The sequence below is a fragment of the Cervus canadensis genome, chromosome 8 (genome assembly GCF_019320065.1).
Source record: "Cervus canadensis isolate Bull #8, Minnesota chromosome 8, ASM1932006v1, whole genome shotgun sequence".
Classification (NCBI taxonomy): domain Eukaryota; kingdom Metazoa; phylum Chordata; class Mammalia; order Artiodactyla; family Cervidae; genus Cervus; species Cervus canadensis.
In genome coordinates, this window is record NC_057393.1 from 29914571 (window position 1) to 29935436 (window position 20866).

Here is a 20866-nt window from a genome sequence, read left to right on the forward strand (position 1 = left end):
ATTTAAGCGCAAGAATGTTAACTGGAGTCTCTTTCTTTATAGTGAAGAATTTATAAAACCTAAAATAAACCAAAACATTGGTGGAGGGATTTGTTGTATTGATCTGAAAGAAGTGCCAGATATTTCTCCAGCAAAAATCAATTTATTCAACAGAGGATTGCATTTTGGGGTCTGAAACCATGGCAAGCCACATGCAAGTGCCCCTATGACATGGGAAGAACACTTTCATAAAGAGGAAAAGGAAATTGGAAGGGCTACAGTAAACAAGGAGGCCATGGTTTTTCTTTGGCCAAGTCCTTGCTTACAAAGAAGAGGCTTTCTTCTTCTTTGCTGGGCTCTGCTATAGTTATAGTGGGTGAGAACTCCCTCTTCTGGTTTTCCACCTACTTAACTGAGGCTTGTGATTATTATTTCTTTTTACAGTTGAGAGAAGCCATTACTATGAAGAGTTGTTAAAATAAGTTATAGTATACTCATGCGATAAGCTATTTTTTGGACATCAAAACTATGTTGAAAAATTATGTTTTAAGAATAATGTTGGTAACACTAGGCAATGCTTTCAGTGAAGAATCTGTCTCAATACAGAAGACCTGGGTTCAATCCCTGGGTTGGGAAGATTCCCCTGGAGAAGGAAATGGCAACCCACCCAAGTATTCTGGCCTGAAGAATTCCATGGACAGAGGAGCCTGGTGAGCTATAGTCCAGAGTTGCAAAGGAGTCGGACACGAGTGAAGTGATTTAACACTCAGGTGCAAAAAAGTAGACCATAACATTGCATTCAATGAATTCGATTATGTTTTTTTTGTGTGTGTCATACATTGATATGAATCAGCCATAGATTTACACGTATTTCCCATCCCGATCCCCCCTCCCACCTCCCTCTCCACCCGATTCCTCTGGGTCTTCCCAGTGCACCAGGCCCGAGCACTTGTCTCATGCATCCCACCTGGGCTGGTGATCTGTTTCACCATAGATAGTATACATGCTGTTCTTTTGAAACATCCCACCCTCACCTTCTCCCACAGAGTTCAAAAGTCTGTTCTGTATTTCTGTGTCTCTTTTTCTGTTTTGCATATAGGGTTATCGTTACCATCTTTCTAAATTCCATGTATATGTGTTAGTATGCTGTAATGTTCTTTATCTTTCTGGCTTACTTCACTCTCTATAATGGGCTCCAGTTTCATCCATCTTCAATTATGTTTTTTAAATATGCACAGAAAAAGATAGGGGTTTTCAGTTCAAAATATCAGGTTTATAAAAATACATTTCAATATACAGTAGGTGCAGACAAATACTGTTTGATTCCACTTATACGAGGTACCTAGAATAGTCAGATTCATAGAGTCAGAAAGTATTTGGCCAACCCAATACATTGGTAGATGCCAGGGGCAGGAGGGAGTATGAGGAGAGGGAATGGGAACTTAGTGTTTAGTGCGGACAGAGTCTCAGTTTAGGAAAGTGAAAAATGTTGGATATGGATGATGGTAAGAGTTGCACTTAGTACCACTGTACAGTTAACTATGGTTAAAATAGTATGTTTTATGTTATGTGAATTTTACCACAGTAAAAAGCATTTTAAAAAATATCAGGTTTAGTATACTTTTTTCCCAGCCTTTCCTATCCCATTGAAATGATGGTAAAGAAGTACCCAAGAAATAAATCCATAGTAGTACTGAGACTATGAATGGAAGAGGGTGAGTGAGCTTGGTAAACAAGGCAGTTTTAGAAAACAAAATGCAAACAAGTCAATAGCATCAGGTAAAAGAGCAGAGAAAACTGTGGTCTAAAATATACACAAGAAAAAGCAGTGAAAGGGGGCCCTGAGATAGACATTACTGGTTACTACGCTTGTGTCTTCTGTCTGCCCCAGCAGATTCACTCTCCACCGTTGTCCCTTAGAGCCTGGAGTGGTAACAGTTCACTGCTAAGCCCCAGGTTTCTTTGTAAATACAACCTCCTGTCACCATGTTACTTTGCCTCAGTCATCTGCCTCCTGTGAGGACACTAACTGGTACAGTTGCCTCCTCAAAGCCATTTTCTTCCTAACAGAACCCCCACTTTTGTAAAATATGTACGCTACTCAGCTCAGTCATAAGCTTGGGTAGAAACTGCACCTATCTCCAACCCTATGAAGTGAGTTAAAACCAATCCTGGTGATCCTGTTCCTCTGGCCTGGGACTGCTTTTGCCAGAGACGTGTAAAACAATTCTGGCCAAAGAGAGATATGCCCACAATTCTGAGGGGCAGCTTGTGGGGGCTTCTGAAAAAGGTTTCCCTCACTGATCAAAGTGATACATATATCCAGAATACATAAAGAACTCTCTATAACAGCAAAAAGATACAAATAACCCAATTAAAATGCGTAAAGGGTTTATGCAAAGAATAAATTTTTCCAAAGACGGTATACAAATAGCCAAAAAGCAGATGGAAAAAATGCTCAACATCATTAGTCACTTGGGAGATGCAAATCAAAACCATAATGAGATACCACTTCACATCTACTAGGATAGTAGATATATAATATTCTCCATCAAAAAGATGAATAGCAAGTATTGGTGTGGATGAATGTTAGAGCCCATATTGTGCACCTGAAACTAAAACAACATTATAAATCAACTATGCTCCAAAATTTTTTTTTTTGCTGACAGGAATGTAAAAGGGTACAGCCACTTTGAAAATGTTTGTCAGTTCCTCAAGATATTAGACAGATTTACCATATGACTCAGCAATTCTATTGCTAAGCATATACATACTCAAGAAAATTGAAAATCTATGTCCACCCAAAAACTGGTACACAAATGTTCTTAACAGCATTTTTCAAATAGACGAAAGCTGGAAAAAACACAAATGCCCATCAACTGATGAATGGATAAAACAAGATGTTGAATCTGTACAATTGTGTAGTCTATAGCCATAAAAAGGAATGAAATACTGATACATGCTACATGAAGGAATCCCTTGAAAACACAATGCTAAGTGAAAGAAGCCAGACACAAAAGGACAAATATTGCATGACTGCATTTGTATGTGAAAGCTGCCACAGTCATCCTGCAATCATGTGCCGGCTTGATAACTGGCTTGATTTGCTGAGGTTATCAGAAAAAAAGATGAAAATAATCAACCTGTTGATATTTTTTTTTTCCTGTTGATATTCTTGAATTGCTATATTAACAAATCCAGGAGCTGCACTTGATTTCCTGTTTTATAAGATAATAAAATGTGTTGCTTAAGCCAACAGGTATAACTTGCAAGACAGAGTCTTAACTTACTATAAATCTATTCTTTCTAGTCCACCCTGGCAGAGATTAAGAATGGAAAACAGGACAGAAGTGAGTCTCCGTTGATGTTCTGTGAACTGGCACAGTTATATCAGTCACTTTATTCTCTTACCCACCCCCAAACCATCAGGCAACTCCACAGACAACTATATTTGCCACTAGCACCCTTAAGCCAGCTAAAACAGAAGCATTTGCTAAAGAAATTGAATCCTTCTGGGAGGAGGATAGGGTGGGTAATGGAGCTCCAGAGTAAATGCATCTTCACTCAGCAGACGGAGGTAGAGAGGTACCAGCTAGCATCCTGCTCTTGAGGGAAGCCAGTGGGTATAGACAGTCACTCAGGACTCAGAGCTCACAGACAGTCCTCCCAGCAAGAAGAGGCCACCTGGAGAAGCAGATCTAGATGTTGCCAGGAAACCTACTCCAGCCATACCTTCATTGACTTCAGTTCAGTCGCTCAGTCATGTCCGACTCTTTGCGACCCCTTGAATCGCAGCACGCCAGGCCTCCCTGTCCATCACCAACTCTCGGAGTTTACTCAAACTCATGTACATCGAGTCGGTGATGCCATCCAGCCACCTCATCCTCTGTCGTCCCCTTCTCCTCCTGCCCCCAATCCCTCCCAGCATCAGGGTCTTTTCCAATGAGGTGGCTCTTAGCATGAGGTGGCCAAAGTACTGGAGTTTAAGCTTCAGCATCAGTCCTTCCAATGAACACCCAGGACTGATCTCCTTCAGGATGGACTGGTTGGATCTCCTTGCAGTCCAAGGGACTCTCAAGAGTCTTCTCCAACACCACAGTTCAAAAGCATCAATTTTTCAGCGCTCAGCTTTCTTCACACTCCAACTCTCACATCTATACATGACCACTGGAAAAACCATAGCCTTGACTAGACAGACCTTTGTTGCAAAGCAAAGTAATGTCACTGCTTTTAAATATGCTATCTATGTTGGTCATAACTTTCCTTCCAAGGAGGAAGCACCTTTTAATTTCATGGCTGCAATCACCATCTGCAGTGATTTTGGAGCCCCCCAAAATAAAGTCTGACACGGTTTCCACTGTCTCCCCATCTATTTGCCATGAAGTGATGGGGCCAGATGCTGTGATCTTAGTTTTCTGAATGTTGAGCTTTAAGCCAACTTTTTCACTCTCCTCTTTCACTTTCATCAAGAGACGTTTTAGTTCCTCTTCACTTTCTGCCATAAGGGTGGTGTCATATGCATATCTGAGGTTATTGATATTTCTCCCAGCAATCTTGATTCCAGCTTGTGCTTCTTCCAGCCCAGTGTTTCTCATGATGTACTCTGCATGTAAGTTAAATAAGCAGGGGACAATATACAGCCTTGACGTACTCCTTTTCCTACTTGGAACCAGTCTGTTGGTCCATGTCCAGTTCTAACTGTTGCTTCCTGACCTGCATACAGGTTTCTCAAGAGGCAGGTCAGGTGGTCTGGTATTCCCATCTCTTGAAGAATTTCCCACAGTTTATAATTGTGATCCAGATAGTCGAAGGCTTTGACATAGTCAATAAAGCAGAAATACATGGTTTTCTGGAACTCTCTTGCTTTTCCCATGATCCAGCGGATGTTGGCAATTTGATCTCTGGTTCCTCTGCCTTTTCTAAAACCAGCTTGAACATCTGGAAGTTCATGGTTCATGTATTGCTGAAGCCTGGCTTGGAGAATTTTGAGCATTACTTTACTAACGTGTGATATGTGCGGTAGTTTGAGCATTCTTTGGGATTGCCTTTCTTAGGGACTGGAATGAAAACTGACCTTTTCCAGTCCTGTGGCCACTGCTGAGTTTTCCAAATTTGCTGGCATATTGAGTGCAGCACTTTCACAGCATCATCTTTCAGGATTTGCAATAACTCAACTGGAATTCCATCACCTCCACTAGCTTTGTTCGTAGTGATGCTTTCTAAGGCCCACTTGACTTCACATTCCAAGATCTGGCTCTAGGTGAGTGATCATTGACTTAGTCCCCTATTTATAAATGCAAACAGAACACTAATAACCACCAAAAGTTGAGAAAAATCAATACTAGTGAAGAAGATAGCCAAGATAATGAAACAGAACAACTGATTCTGAGATGGAACAAACAGAAATTAAGTGAAGAGAATTTTAAATTATTTTAAAATTAATGTCCTGTAAGAGACTTGAGAAGATGTTGCATCCATTAATATGTTGCTGTCAGAAAAAGGTATATTCAGGGGACTTCCCCGGTGGTCCAGTGATTAGGACTCTGTGCTTCCACTGCAGGGAGCACAGGTTCAATCCCTACTCAAGGAGCTAACAACTCACAGGCCACCCTGCTTGGCCAATTTTTTTTTTTTCTTGTTCAGGAATTAAGAATTTGATTCTTAGGAATCAAACCCATTATTGCTAAAATAAAGGCCCTTTAGGATGATTAAAAGAAAAAAATAGGAAAATCTCTCAGAACACAGGGAAAAAGAGAAATTCTGAAAAGAAGTTGAGGACTTCCCTGGTGGTCCAGCGGTTGGGAGTCTGCCTGCGAATGCAAGGGACATGGGTTCGATCCCTGGTCTGGAAGACTCCACATACAATGGGACTATTAGGCCCATGCACTGCAACTACTGAAGCCCAGACATCCTAGAGCCTGTGCTCTGCAACAAGAGAAGCCACAGCAGTGAGAAGCCCAACACTGCAACTAGAGAATAGCCCCCTCCTTACTGCAACCAGAGAAAGCCCATGAACAGCAACAAAAACCTAGAGCAGCCAAAAATAAGAATTTTTTAAAGTATCTTTAAAAAAAATTTGAGGAGGATCAATTCAGAGTCTAATGTCTAAAAGAAGGTCTAGAGAGATGAAATTTTAAAATTAGAGGGAAAAAATGAAAAGATTAGTAAATAAAAATTTTCCAGAGATGATAAAGACATGAGTCTTTAGATTAACAGTGTAGAATCCATTGAATGAAAAAAGACCCATGTAAACATGCTCATGAAATTTCAGGACATCAAGAATAAAGAGGATAAAAGTTTCTAGAGAGGATAACAAGGAATGAGAAGAATTCTAACTTGGTAGCACAAGATTTGGGGAATAACACAGCAACATCTTTATAGAGTTGAAAAAAATGTTTGAACCTAGCATTCCATATGCAGATCAACATTTTTAGAAAGCAGGGACCCAAAGGCTTTATTTACTATTCTTTTTTTTTCTGAAAGTTTTATATGAGGCTGTTCTCCAAGAAATTTGGAGGCACTAATTTTCTTATCTTACGCAAAAGTGTTCAAGCGGAGAATACAATGTACAGCATGGTGACTACAGGTAAACAATACTGTACTGCATATTTGAAGTTGCTAAGAAAGTAGATTCTGAAAGTTCTCATTACAAGAAAAAAGTTTTTGCAACTATGTATGGTGAGGGACTTACTGCGGTGATCATTTCAAACTTATGCTGTACACCTAAAACTAATAATGTTATATGTCAATTGTGCCTCAGTTTTTAAAAAGACTATAAACTGAAAAAAATCTCATTTGATCTCCAGAACTTATCTTCTAACCACAAGTTTGTCATACACAGCACTGCAATTATGGTCAAAACATTGTATTACATACTTGAAAGTTGCTAAGAGACTAGATGTTGAATGTTCTCTGTCTCTCACACATACACACGAAAGATAATTTTGTGACATGATAGAAGTGTTAGTTAGCCAATGATATGATGGTAATCATATTGCAATATATAAATGTATCAAATCAACCCATTGTGCACCTTCAACTTATACAATGTTATACCTCAATTAAGAAAGAAGAAAGGAAGAACTAGAGTTTAAAATTGTTGGGGAAAAAATGGCAAAAAAGTGAAAGAGGAGAGTGGAAAAGTTGGCTTAAAGCTCAACATTCAGAAAACTAAGATCACGGCATCTGGTCCCATCACTTCATGGCAAATAAATGGGGAAACAGTGGAAGCAGTGTCAGACTTTATTTTTTTGGGCTCCAAAATCACTACAGATGGTGATTGCAGCCATGAAATTAAAAGACGCTTACTCCTTGGAAGGAAAGTTATGACCAACCTAGATAGCATATTTAAAAGCAGTGACATTACTTTGCCAACAAAGGTCTGTCTAGTCAAGGCTATGGTTTTTCCAGTGGTCATGTATAGATGTGAGAGTTGGAGTGTGAAGAAAGCTGAGCACTGAAAAATTGATGCTTTTGAACTGTGGTGTTGGAGAAGACTCTTGAGAGTCCCTTGGACTGCAAGGAGATCCAACCAGTCCATCCTGAAGGAGATCAGTCCTGGGTGTTCATTGAAAGGACTGATGCTGAGGCTGAAACTCCAATACTTTGGCCACCTGATGCGAAGAGCTGACTCATTGGAAAAGACCCTGATGCTGGGAGGGATTGGGGGCAGGAGAAGGGGACGACAGAGGATGAGGTGGCTGGATGGCATCACCGACTCGATGTACATGAGTTTGAGTAAACTCCGAGAGTTGGTAATGGACAGGGAGGCCTGGCGTGCTGCGATTCAAGGGGTCGCAAAGAGTCGGACATGACTGAGCGACTGAACTGAACTGAAACGAGGGGAGTTCCTTGGCAGTCCAGTGGTTAGGATTCTGGGCTTTCCTGCCATGGCCCCTAATTCAATCCCTGGTTGGGAAACTAAGATCCTGCAGGCCCTGCATGGCATGACAAATTAAATTAAATTGATGGCAGATTTTTAGGTATAACCTACAGAAGAACAGAAACTAATTAAAGGACTGAATTAATAGAGAATATAGGATTCAAGGACTGAGAGAAAGAAGAAAAGAGGCAAAGGAAGCTAGGGAGTTGGGTCAATGAATAAATTCCTTGTCTTTTATAGAGTATATAAATAGATCTTTATTGAAGTCGATGGATCAAGAAACACAGAATGAAAACATTATTTGCAGATACAGAGGTAGCCATCAAAATAATTTAAAATGGCAGCCTCTGGAGAATAAAACTAGAAGGTAGAGGGTTGAGGGAAGTGTCTTTTTCATTTGTCTTTTTTTATTTAGTTTTTTAAAGAGAGTAAAAGGAAACATCCCAAAATGTTAAAAACAGAAGTCAGAGTGATAACAATTATCAATGATTTCATCCTCTATTTCCCTAGAGTCAACAAAATTTCTACAATAATCACATAATCAAGCTTTCTATAGCAATGCATTTTTTATAATCAGAAACAATTTTTTAATCCCATTCAAGGGAACATTATGGTTGTTTAATTATTGCTGCGGTTGTTCAGTCATTGAACTGTATCTGACTCTGTGACCCCATGGACTGTAGCCCACCAGACTCCTGTGTCCATGGGATTTCTGAGGCAAGAACACTGGAGTGAGTTGCCATTTCCTTCTCCAGGGGATCTTCCCAACCCAGGGATCAAACCTGCATCTTTTGCATTGCAGGCAGATTTTTTACCGCTGAGCCACCAGAGAAGCCCTGTTTAATGATTACCAAGTCCTTAAATAGGCTATGCACTCGACCTCTGAATCACTGGAGGAGCTTCAAGTGCACATGGAGTTTACTGAACTCAACTTCCTAAGGAGACACAACCTCATTGGTACTATAAAAAAAAAAAAGTGGTTTGGCCATATTTAGTATCTTTCCACCTCTGCACAGTCTTCCTTTCCCCGGGGCTTTATGAAAGCACTCTGATTGAACCTCTGACCCATTACATAGGGTGTCTGTTTTCATCACTTCTCTGGCAGACAAATGTATAACTTCAGTTTCAACAATTTCAGGAACTATATCTCCCCCAGGAGACCATTCTACTATCAGATAGTTATTACTATTAGAAAGTTCTTCCACCTTTGTAATGGTCTTTACAACTGAACTTATTTAAAACCCTCTCAAAGAAAAGTCAACTGATAAAGCTGTCTCAAATTTAGGTTCTTAAATTTTGATACAGCTGAATGGAAAATAATTTCTGTATCTTTGATTTTCTGTCTTTACACTTATACAAGAGTAAAGGATAAAAAAGCTAAATCATCCACACACAAGAAAAAGTTCTGTATGTTTAGCTAAAGTTAGCTCCCTTGGAACAACCCACACCAACTTAACTTGATCTTGCTGACTGACACTTTCAGAATGAGCCAGACAATCTCCTATGTTAAGCTTCTACAAATACTTGAAGATGATTTCCATATCTCACTGGCTCAACAATAAGCCCATTTTTGCTGCATATCTGACCTCAGCCCATTTCATAACCTCTAGAACAAAACTCCTTTTTTGTTCCCCTGAGACTTAATATGAGCTCATTCACTCACTCATTTTTAATTCAATTCATGAAATCACCTACTGGGCACAGGGTCCCTTTAGCAAAGGGTGCACCTTTGAACAAACTGGTAGTCTCTCATCAGGTTAGTCAAACAAATTGACTTAGTCCAGATAAGATAAACACTGCACTAATGACCAAACAATGATAACAATTTAAAAGAGTCAGAGGGGACTTCCCTGGCAGTCTAGTGGTTAAGATTCCATGTTTCCCATGGAAGAGATGTGGGTTCAATTCCTGGTGGGGGAACTAACATCCCTCAATCCCTGGTTAGGGAACAGGATCCCACATGCCAAGCAATGCAGTGAAATACTTTTTTTGAAAAAGAGAGTCAGAGAGGAACAGCCCAAAGGCAAGTAGAATAGGAAGTGAAGAAATGAAATCAAGTTGAGGATTGAGCCAAGAAGAAGGTGAATTTCATAGAAGGAGTGAATTTTTATTTTCTGAGGAGTTATACTTTGGACTGTTTCAGAGGATAAACCAGTTATCTTGAAATTTTTAACAGGAAACTAATCTGTACTTTTCACTCGCAGGGTGGAGGACAAAAAAAAGTATAAATTATAAGCTATGAGCAAGGGTAAGTGGATCATTAGTTATAGAAATTTAAAAAAAAACCAAATACACTGCTTTTATTTTTATCTATTGAGTTTTATCTAGAGGTTTGTGTTATGAAAGTTAAACAAAACGTGATATAGCCATATAATGGAATATCATGGTTGAGCCTTGAACAACATGTATGAACCTTGAAAACCTTATGCCAAGTAAAAGAATCCAATCAATCATATATTATAGGATTTCATTCATATAAAATGTTTAGAATACGGAAACTGCAGAGACAAAGAATAGATTATTGGTTGCTTAGGGCTAGGGGAGGTGGGGAGATATGGGTTAATGAATAAAGGATTTGTTTTTGAGGGGGGAAATGCTCTAAAATTGACTGTGGTGATGGCTTACACAGATCATGAAAATACTAAAAAAACTGTATTTAAATGGGTAAGATTGTATTAATAAGATATGTGAGTTATTTCTCAATAAAGTTTTTTAAAGTTAATAGCTATGATACTGATTTACTGATTATCCAACCTTTGCTTAGAAGCTCCAGAAAATGATAGAAGCTCTCTAACTTGACTGACTAGCCAGAAGCTCTGTCTCATCTCCAAGGTATTGAAGCATGATGTTCGATGTTCAGAGTGACCCACTCTTGATCCCATTCCTGTTCCTGGAATGGATTTATACCAGCGTTCAGCAAATGCCATGCCAAGTGCTCGGCCCTGTGCCAGGCACTCGGCTCTACGAGGGAGACAGTGGCCCAGGTCCAAGCCCTCACAGACTGTTATTCTACCCAGAGGAGACAAGGCCCAACACTACCGCAGAGTGTCAGTGCGAATTCAACTTCCTCTGGACAAATTTCTTCCTGCATTTTTTTAGACTGCAACAAGCTGGGTTCATTGATCTGTATGCTTATAGAACACCAAATCTGTCTGTCTAAAATCCTATTTAATAATCAGGATAAGATAGGAAAAAACCCCAGTGAAAAGCAGCAGGTAATAGTTACTAAGAGGTCGCTTTACAAGCTCAAATGAAGATCTCTCAGTTCCCACAAGATCGTTTCTGCATTAATCAGTGCAGCCAGCTAAGAGGCACCTACCCTCATTCCTCCTGGGCTTTCTCCTGCAGCCCCTTTAGATTATTTCCCTACTCAGGCAGGTCACAGTGAGCACACATCCGTCCTCCCTCTAGGGTGAGCGACCATCCAGACCCAGGGTTGACTTTGGGGGGAACAGGAGCCCTATTTCAGATCCAAGTCTGGGGAGAAGAATGATGTTCAGATTGCCTGAGTGGTGCGGAGACACTTTTGGTAGTTCATTTTTACCTCATGGTAGATGCCAACTGAATTATACTCTCCTGATTAATTAGAACAGCTTGAAGATACATATATGCACTTCCCAGGTGGCGCTAGTGGTAAAGAATCTGCCTGCCAATGCAGGAGACACTAGAGATGTGGGTTTGATCCTTGGGTTGGGAAAATCACCTGGAGGAGAAAATGGCAACCCACTACAGTGATCTTGCCTGGAAAATTCTATGGACAGAGGAGCCTGGTGGGCTACAGTCCATGGGGAAACAAAGAATTGGATACAACTGAGCACACACACATGCAGCAAAGATAGATAATCCAGTGTTTGCTTCTCAAATGCTGAAGAGACAGCTATTTGACTGACTGATTACTCATCATTGGTGTGTCTGGAGTCCAATATCCATAAGACTTCAGAATCATTCTTATGCAATAATCAAAGTAATCTTAACTAGGGAATATGGCAGGGGGTCAGTGAGGCACAGGGCAGATGGAAGCAGGGGTCTCCAGAGCATGGCTCTACCTGAGGCAGCAGAACCTGGGAAAACTGGCACAGACAGGGAAGAAGACACTTGAACCACCAAGAAATGTTCTCTATTGCATACTACAAAATTCATTTGAAAATAGTGGAGTTCCCTTACCTGCTTGGCAAGGTAGAGTTTGGTTATAGAAGATTTCTTGGTCCTGGATCTATATACATGGAGAAGCTGCCAGGGGGCCAGGAGCCAAAGGAAGCCCAAGGGAATCCACACCAGAACAGTCTGCTCAAAACAAAGTGGCAGGTCCACCTCCGGGCTATCCAACAATGAGGAATTCTGGGGGATCAGAATGGAATGATTGTTGGATATATGCATTTTTGAAGAGAGAATACCAACCCCAGTCCACTACCACCCCTACCCTCACTTCCAAACAGTTCTAACTCAGTTCTATATCCCTATTTAGCCTGACCCTTCAACTAGCTGTATTTTCCTATCCAACTCCACTGATATAAACATCACTACTTAATGCTGTTTGGTGACTTTTCTGACCAAATGATGCAAACCTCTAAAAACCTTTCTTTCTGTGATTCTAAGTGAATTTCTCCACCATCTATACAAATTTAATTTCACTACATCTGCCAAGTTGTGGGAAGAAGAGGGACCATGCCACAATCCAAAGAGGAGAATAATCCTAGGATATAAAAACTTATTCTAGTTTTTAGTACTGACCGAACTCACAGGCAAACACCAAACCTGCAGGCAGCAGAGCGCTTAGCTACACTAGGGCAATTAATCTCCTACGGCCCCAAGTGCTTAAATTGGAACCTGAAGGGGCCTTAGGCTAAGGAGCAGCAGAGGCGTATTGGAGGGAAGGCTTATTCCCAGCAAGTTTCCTACTAGACTTTACATCCTGCAATAAACAGAAGTATCTTGTGAGGTGAGGGTGGGGGCACCAGTGCTTATATCTGAGTCATGTGAGGGTCGATCTTTCTCTTCCTGCAGACGTTTTTTGCTTTGTACAGCTCTTTGCACACTCTTTAAAGATTGAGGTTCCCTGACCAAGATGATCTGTCAAATGATTCTAAGAATTCTCTTGAGATGACTTCATGTCATCCTGGGGCATGGTAAGCCCCCTTTCCTGTGGTGTACATGATACTGGGCAGGACCCAGTGGGGTTCCTGGGCACAAAGCCTTATAGGAAACAGCCTCCATTCAACCCTCCAGAAACTTCCTTGAGTTCTGATGGGCAGATTCAAGCAGTTTTTAATTAGGGAAGGGAGGGGATGCGAGATGAGGGAAAACAAACTGGTCAAGAGAAGCCTTGGGGCAAGGTCCTTGCTTCCCCATCAACAGATACACACAATATCTTTGAGCTATTTTGCAGATACCGAAACCCCCTCCAGGTGGGAGAAGTTAATGATTAAAGATAGCATGCTGCCCACAAGCACTCAGACCCCAGGCCAGCTGGAGACAATGATGTTTTCTACTTTTCTCACCACCAACCCATCAGGAGAATGTCCAGGAGCTGGTCACATTCTCTTTGAACAATTACTATAAAACTTCATTATCTTCTGCAAGGTGGGACACATGGTTTTGAGAGCAAGAGCCCACTGTGGCCCCCTTTGCCTGTCAAAGAAATAAAGCTCTTCTTTTCTACTTCACCCAGAACTCTGTCTCTGAGATTCAATTTGGCACTGGTGGACAGGGAAGCTGAGCTTTCAACATCATGCACGTCTGGGCCTCGAGCACCTTGGGGCTCAGTTTCTTTCTAGGATGGGAAGTGTCCATGTGCTCTGCTATCTCATTCCTACTCTCCTTGTAAAATTATCTAACTTTAGAATGTGAAAGAATTGCTAAGATGGTTAAGCTAATTTAACAAGCACTCCAGTTGATTCTGATGCTAGGAGTCTGCCAATCAGACTTTCTCAAAATCCCTAAATTTCTATTTCACTAAACCATGTGGTACTGTTACGCACCCTGTCTTGAATTCTCTGCTCTAACGGTTCAAAAATTGTCTCAGTGCTCTTCATGCCCAAATTTGCATCCCTAGCCTCAACTTCTAGTCCATCTCACTAACTGCCAGTTCCTTTAGAACATATCAGTATCATTTCAACAACAACATTTCTCAGCAAAGCTCAAACATAGATCATCTCTTCTTCCTCCTACTCCACAAACAATTCCTCCTAAGATGAATGAAATTGGAAGCTTTTTCCATATTTTTCTTTAGAGAAGGCAATTTTGCAGCTACCTATTCCGAGAAAAGAGTCTGGGATGTGATAAACGTATCTTAGAAAAATAAATATATTATCTCTCCCACATAGAATATCCTCTGGAGATATTATGACTTATCTTTAAACAAACAAACAAAAAACCCCTGAACTTTAGACAAACTGCATATCTAACTTTTCTAGTTCTTATTAGTGGTTACTCTAGGCTACTCTACTTATTCTGAGCTGAGAAGAGTCAGTGAGAATAAGTGTGATTTCTTACCCAAAAACTAGAGTTGCAGAAAGTATCCAGCATGATTCCTGGATCACTTCTGGGATGAAGACTCTCGTATGACTGTGCTGTTTCTTATTCTTTTCCTCAGAGAAGGTAGAAGGCCAGTTTCAAGAGGTTCTTTATCTCCTATTCTGATGTTCCAACAACAGGTCTTCTGACCTTTCAACTCAACAATTTAATCGTTAACCTTGCTCAGATGTGTATTTACATTACCCAAGTAGATAGACATGTGACTGAAAAGCCCCAGAGACAGGTAGACACACCTGTCCTCAAAGTACCAGAAGCCTCTAAAGATGGGTTTATATGTAAAAGGAACCACTGAAAGATGTCAGTAAAGCTGGCTGACAAATCAGCAGTGGAGGAGACTTGCCTTCTCCCGAGGACACATGACCTAAAAAGAGAAGCATCAACAGAAAGGCGTGTACCCCTAAATGTGCCATTGCACTTCTGCCTTGAGGTCTTAGAGTTTGCAGAAGTGTGAAATATCCTACTCCTCTGCATTTTCAATTAAGAACATAGAATTTAAAACATGGTTAAAAATAGTGTAAGGGCTTCCCTGGTGGTCCGTGTTTAACAGTCACCTTGCAATGTAGGGGATGCCAGTTCGATCCCTGGTCCGGGAAGATCCCACATGCTGCAGAACAGCTGAGCCCATGAGCCACAGCTACTGAGCCCAAGTTCCAGAGCCTGGGAGCTGCAGCTACTGAAGCCCACGTGCCTAGAGTCCATGCTGCACAACAGAAGCCACCGCGGTGAGGAGCCCACCACAAGGAAGAACAGCCCCTGCTCACGGCAACCATGGATAGCCCATGCGCAGCTACTAAGACCCAGCATAGCCAGGGAAAAAAAAAAAAAACTAAACATAGTGTAAACTTTGCTTGCAAAGTCAGGTTATAAAATAGCAAGTCCAAATGTGAATCTACATATGATTTAATGCATCCATGCAATAAAACGTAGTGGGTGATTTTATTTTCCTTTTTGCTTGTATTTTCTGATGTTTACATAATTATCATTATAATTATTTATGTAATAATATCTTTAAATTTTTTTGTGTTGTGGTAAAAAATGTGTAATGTAAAATTTACCATCTTAACCATTTCTATGTTGAAGCTGAAATTCCAATACTTTGGCCACCTGATGTGAAGAGCTGACTCATTTGAAAAGACTCTGATGAAAAAAAAAAAAAAAGAAAAGACTCTGATGATGGGAAAGATTGAAGGCAGGAGGAGAAGGGGACGACAGAGGATGAGATGGTTGGATGGCATCACTGACTCAATGGACATGAGTTTGAATAAACTCTGGGAGTTGGTGATGGACAGGGAAGCCTGGTGTGCTGCAGTCCATGAGGTCGCAAAGAGTCGGATATGACTGAGCGACTGAACTGAACTGAACCATTTCTAAGTGTTCCTAGACTGAAACTCCTTGGACATTCCCCATCACCTGCTTCCCCTAGTAAGGCAAATGTTCTTTCAAAAATTAGGACATTCTACAATAATGGCAGCCAGACATGCTTACCAACATATTAAAGTGCAAACACCATCATTGGGAGGATTCAGTGGAACCATTTTGGTGGTCAACACAAGAAAGCCCTTTGTTCTGTGGTTATATACAGACTATCAACAGAGACTAACAAAAGAATAATGTCTACTTTAACGTACACATACATATGTGTATAATTTATACTATATTTTAATGATTGGTCTAAGGTTAAATATAATTTGGTCATTCAAATTCACAAAAATATTTACCACTAGTACCAGTGGATATGTTCTGGATTATTAACACCTGAACAATGTATATATTTTATTCAAAGTCATTTAGTTATCTTTTGAGAAGATAGCTGTGAGATGAACTTCCACACTTTTCTATGTGTCTGTAACAGCAGAAAATGATTTAGGTCTTGGAATGAGATCAGATCCAGGATCAGATAAAGGCATGATATTAGCATAGTGGTTTTTGGCACAGTCCTCTGACTATACTAACAGAAACAAGCTGGAAAGATGACATTACTATATAGGTTTTTTAAAAACTCACCAGTGAGGACACAAAGAAATCTACATGAACTAGACAAAAATTTGCTTTCACCCATGGGACAAATCAATCTGACCCCTATATTTTTGTCTGGCCCTGGAGCTGAGACTGATTTTTACATTTTTAATTGTAAAATGTGAACAAACAAGACTCTTCAATATGAGCAGCCTTTCAATAAGAACTACTTAATTTGGGGATTTCCTTGGTGGTCCAGTGATTAAGACTCTGCTCCCAGTGCAGGGGACCTGGGTTTTCCCCGGTCAGGGAACTAGATCGATCCTACATGCCACAACTGAGATTTCTCATGCCAAAGCTAAAAGATTCCCTCATGCAGCAACAAAGATCCTGTATGCTGCAACTAAGACCCAGCACAGCCTAATTAAAGAGAAAAAAAGAGAGACTGCTCAATTTTGCCTCTTGGGTAACAAAGCTCCAAATATTTACTATTTGACCCTTTAATGAAAAGCTTGCCAACAAAACCTTGGAAACAAGACCTTTATAAGACAGAAAAGAGCCACAGCAGCTTTCATCTCTGCTGAAATGCAGCAGGGAGGCGTAGTCTACCATAAAGGGGGTTGAGGAGAAATCAGTCTATTTTTTAATAGACTTTTCTAGGTCTTTTGTGGGGCTGACAGAATATAATCTAGAGGAGCCCAAGAAAGAGTGAAACAGGAGAGAAGGGGGCAGGGCACAACCCTTCAAGAATGACACAGTCGAACACAAACTGGTTAGAACTGATCAGGTCCAAGATGGCAGAAGATTCAACTTCCATTAGACCTTAAGCCTCATTATACCCTCACTGTAATATATCAGCATGCTAAATAACATGCCCACAGGTGCCATGACAGTATGAAGGCCAACCATAAAAGGCCGAAAGTGTTTTCCCAGTCCCTGGAAATCCCTGTCCCTTTCCCAAAATAGTTGGAAAAGTCTTCCCACTCATCAACCTATGAAATTACCCAGTCTGTAAAAACTAACCACCCCATTATTTCAGAGTCTCTCACCTTTTGAGATGAATAGCATTCTGTCTGTGGAGTGTGTATCTCTAAATAAACCCACTTCTTACCTATCGCTTTGCCTCTCCCTGAATTCCTCTGTGCTGAAACATAGAGAACCTGAGTTTCATTAAGTCCTGAGACCAGGTGTGCGATATCAATTAAAAGACAGTGGATTCGAGTCCTAGCCCATGGGCTCAAGTCCCAACCTCAGTTTTGGCTGGGTTTGATTCCCATCTAAGTTGTGGGGTTTCAAGACTGCACAATCCCCAACTCTTTACCACACCAGTCTTACCAAGTGCTGAGAACAGTACAACAAAATGGAAGGAGGCAGTTAGGAGAGCTGAGAGTTAACACTGAGGTTTTCTAAGCTTTCACCTACAGAAAGTTAGGGCAGATGCAGAAGAGCTAAGAGAACCCCTTTAATGCAATTCCACCTTCATGGGATGTAAGATCACCCCACCCAACCATCCTTGGAAAGGGCAAGTGGGGGGTGGAGGGGTTGGAGCAGGCAGCAGGGCAGAATATGTCCTAAGAAAACAGAAAGTAGGAAGCAGTGATGAGAGGAAACCACCCAGAAAGCTTTACCGACTTTCCCACCTGAGTCCTATTATCAAAGCCCAAGAGAAGCACATGCCTGAAAATGAACCTCATTCCAACGGAGTGACGTCCACAGCTTACCTTTCCTGGCTCTTCTGGTGAGTGGCATAAACAGTATTGAGCTTTTTGGCTCTCACTAGCCAAGTGGCTTTTCAGATTTTTGTTGATCAAATTAGTCTTCTCTGGTACCAGTGATGTGGGATTTTGGATGTCTGACCATTCATCAGTGGCAATTTCTGCCAAGTGGCATTCGACAGGAATCCATTTTGTGGCCGGTGGCAGACAACAGGAAATCTGTGTCTGTTAGCCTTGTGTATTTGCTTTTGTCATAATTCTGGCATTTCTGCTACCGAACCAAACTTGGGCCCGCTCGCCCGTGCACAGTAAAGCCAGTCTACTGAGTGCTGAAGAAAGGTGCAAGCGCTTACTACAGGCCGTCAAGCAAGGAGTCCAGGGGAGGTACTGCTCAAAACACCAGAACCCATCCCTAGGCGCCAGCAAAGCATTTTAAAAAGTGACCTGAGGGAGGGGCATCCCAGGGTAGGCAATCAGCTTGTGCACAACTCTCTGATTGGTTGATGGTGAGGTAACAGGGCGGTGTCAGAGGGGTTAAGACTCCAGGAGGTCTGGGGGCTATGTGCTCCTGATCATCAAGTAGTTAATCTTTTCCATGTTGCGGTGATTTTCAGTTCAGTCGCTCAGTAGTGTCCTACTCTGACCCCACGGGCTGCAGCACGCCAGGCTTCCCTGTCCATCATCAACTCCCGAAGCTTGCTCAGACTCATGTCCATCGAGTCAGTGATGCCATCCAGCCATCTCATCCTCTGTCATCTGCCGGGAGCCGGCACACGAGATCCCACCCATGACAAGGTCATGAGGGAGAAAACCTGACAGGCAAGGCGGATCAGGTTTTCAGGGGTTTCAAAAAGGCCAGCTCACGAGATCCCACCCATGACAAGGTCACGAGGAGAAAGCCTGACAGGCAAGGCAGATCAGGTTTTCAGGGATTTCGAAAAGCTGCCCCCGGCACTCACCTTAAAGATGACATCTGTCTTTCTGATGCCTGCCTCAGTAGACTACTGCCTAATTTCTGTGACACAGGCAGAAGGACTTCCCCGATCTCTTCCCAAATAAGAATCAATTTAGAACTTTAATCAATAAGTTTCCCAGGTGGTGGTATTTTATGAGATTATCCAGGGTGAAAGGAGTGTTTTAATTTAAACTCCTTTGCTGGTAGTTTGTTAGCCGAATGCATTTATGCCCTTGGTACTAATATGCATGATTGCTTATAATATCTTAATCATAAAATAGCATAAAGAACCTGATTATATAAAAGCCCTAATAGACATAGAGCATTTTTGAGGGGTGAAGGAGTCCTATTAGAAAACATAAGGAAAATTATTCTAAAGGTGGTTATTGGGTTGACGTTTGCTTGCTGTGTTTTGCTTTTAATGTGCTAAGGTTGTGTTATAGAAACCATTGTTAATATAGTTAAAGATCTAGAGAAATAAGAACTTAGCCCTAGTGTGGTAACAATGAGATGGTTGCTAATTGTCAGCCAGGAGTGCTAGGCAGAGGCTGCCTCACTGAAGCCGCAGAGTCAGTGTGGGGTAAACTTCTTAGATAAACGCAACTGACAACTTCTGCAGAAGGATTAATTTTTGTGTTAACAAGGTTATACTTCTACTCTGTACTGTTGCCCTATGAGACTGCTACCTTTCAGTTAAGGTAACCAGAGAAACAGAAAATGGGTTTACATTCACCTGACTTGCATAAAATGTTAATAGACCCCAAGGCCAGAAGATAATGTACAAAGAAGTATGCAGAAAACACCCTGGTTTCGTGAAGGACAAGCTGACCTAATGTTAAACTATCTTCCCCTTAGAAATGTACTAACTTAGGGTATAAAAGCTATGGTAAAAAATAAAGAATTGCCAGACTCTGCCAGACCCTGCAAACACCCCCGTCTGGTCATTCTCTCTCTCCCTCGCAGACTTGGCCCTATCAAGGCTGGTCTCACGTGTCTTCTCTCTCTCTCTCTCTCGCCGACGCCGTTCATCCTGAGGGTACCCCCTGGATTCTGCTGAGGCTGGACCCCGGCAAGTGGCGCCACGAATAGGGAACCCGAAGGTAATCCCCCGCATTGTTCAGTCTTCGGGACGGCTAGGAGCCCACTAAGGCACCGCGGGCCCCCCTGCATAAGATAGGTAGGGTGAGGAAAGTGGGTAGGCTTTAGGTTTTAGAACCCCACTAGGGCGCTACAGGGCCCCCTGCATAAGAAAGGTAGGGTAAGAAAGGTGGGTACGTTTCAGGTTCTTTCCTTCTTCTCTAAATTAAGCCTCTTCCTTTTTTCTTTTTTCTTCTAATTAGTAACAAAAATGGGTAACAGTGGGTCAAAAGAAAGACAGCTTTTTATTGGAATCATAATGCAACTCCTTAACCGCAGAGGAATTAAAGTTAAAAAGACCAGTGTTCAGTTCTTTTCTACGTTTATCCAGGAGCAATGTCCTTGTTTTCCAGAAGACAGCAGTTCTCCTGGGTTCCCTTACCCTCCTGCCCTTCACCCCGGTGCTCTTTCCAATGAGATCTCTTGCTTTGTCAGCACACGTGTCTCTGACAATTCATTTATAAGAGCTCAGTTACAGGCCCTGGAAGGGGTCCCCCTTCCTGCACCTGGTGGGGACTCTTCTTCGCTGAGACTGACATCCTGACCACCCGGGGTACTCAGAGGCCAGCTTGCCTGCCAATGGACCAGACCCAGCGGCCGCAACTGGGACCCTTTTGTCCCTGGTCTCCTCCTGACGCAGACAACTGGCCAGAGTGCCCCGATCGGTAAGGAACAGGAGACTTTATTGACCTCTCTCCCCTTCCCTCT

At 41.7% G+C, this 20866-nt stretch overlaps 1 protein-coding gene across 4 annotated transcripts in view; it reads right to left on the reverse strand.

Annotated features, from left to right (window-relative positions):
• Positions 1-18458, reverse strand: part of ABCC2 (ATP binding cassette subfamily C member 2) — a 75881-nt gene extending 57423 nt beyond the window's left edge. Inside the window, exons 1-3 of one of the 4 annotated variants that reach the window (XM_043476757.1) lie at positions 18073-18458; positions 14354-14496; positions 12026-12199 (exon numbers count right to left, since the gene is read on the reverse strand). In XM_043476757.1, coding sequence (XP_043332692.1) covers positions 12026-12199; positions 14354-14386 — 207 coding nt within the window. In that variant the 5' untranslated portion in view covers positions 14387-14496; positions 18073-18458. Of the gene's footprint in view, positions 1-12025; positions 12200-14353; positions 14757-18072 lie in introns of all 4 variants that reach the window. The other 3 variants (XM_043476755.1, XM_043476754.1, XM_043476753.1) reach the window with 3 other exon arrangements.
• Between the last annotated feature and the right edge of the window lie 2408 nt (positions 18459-20866).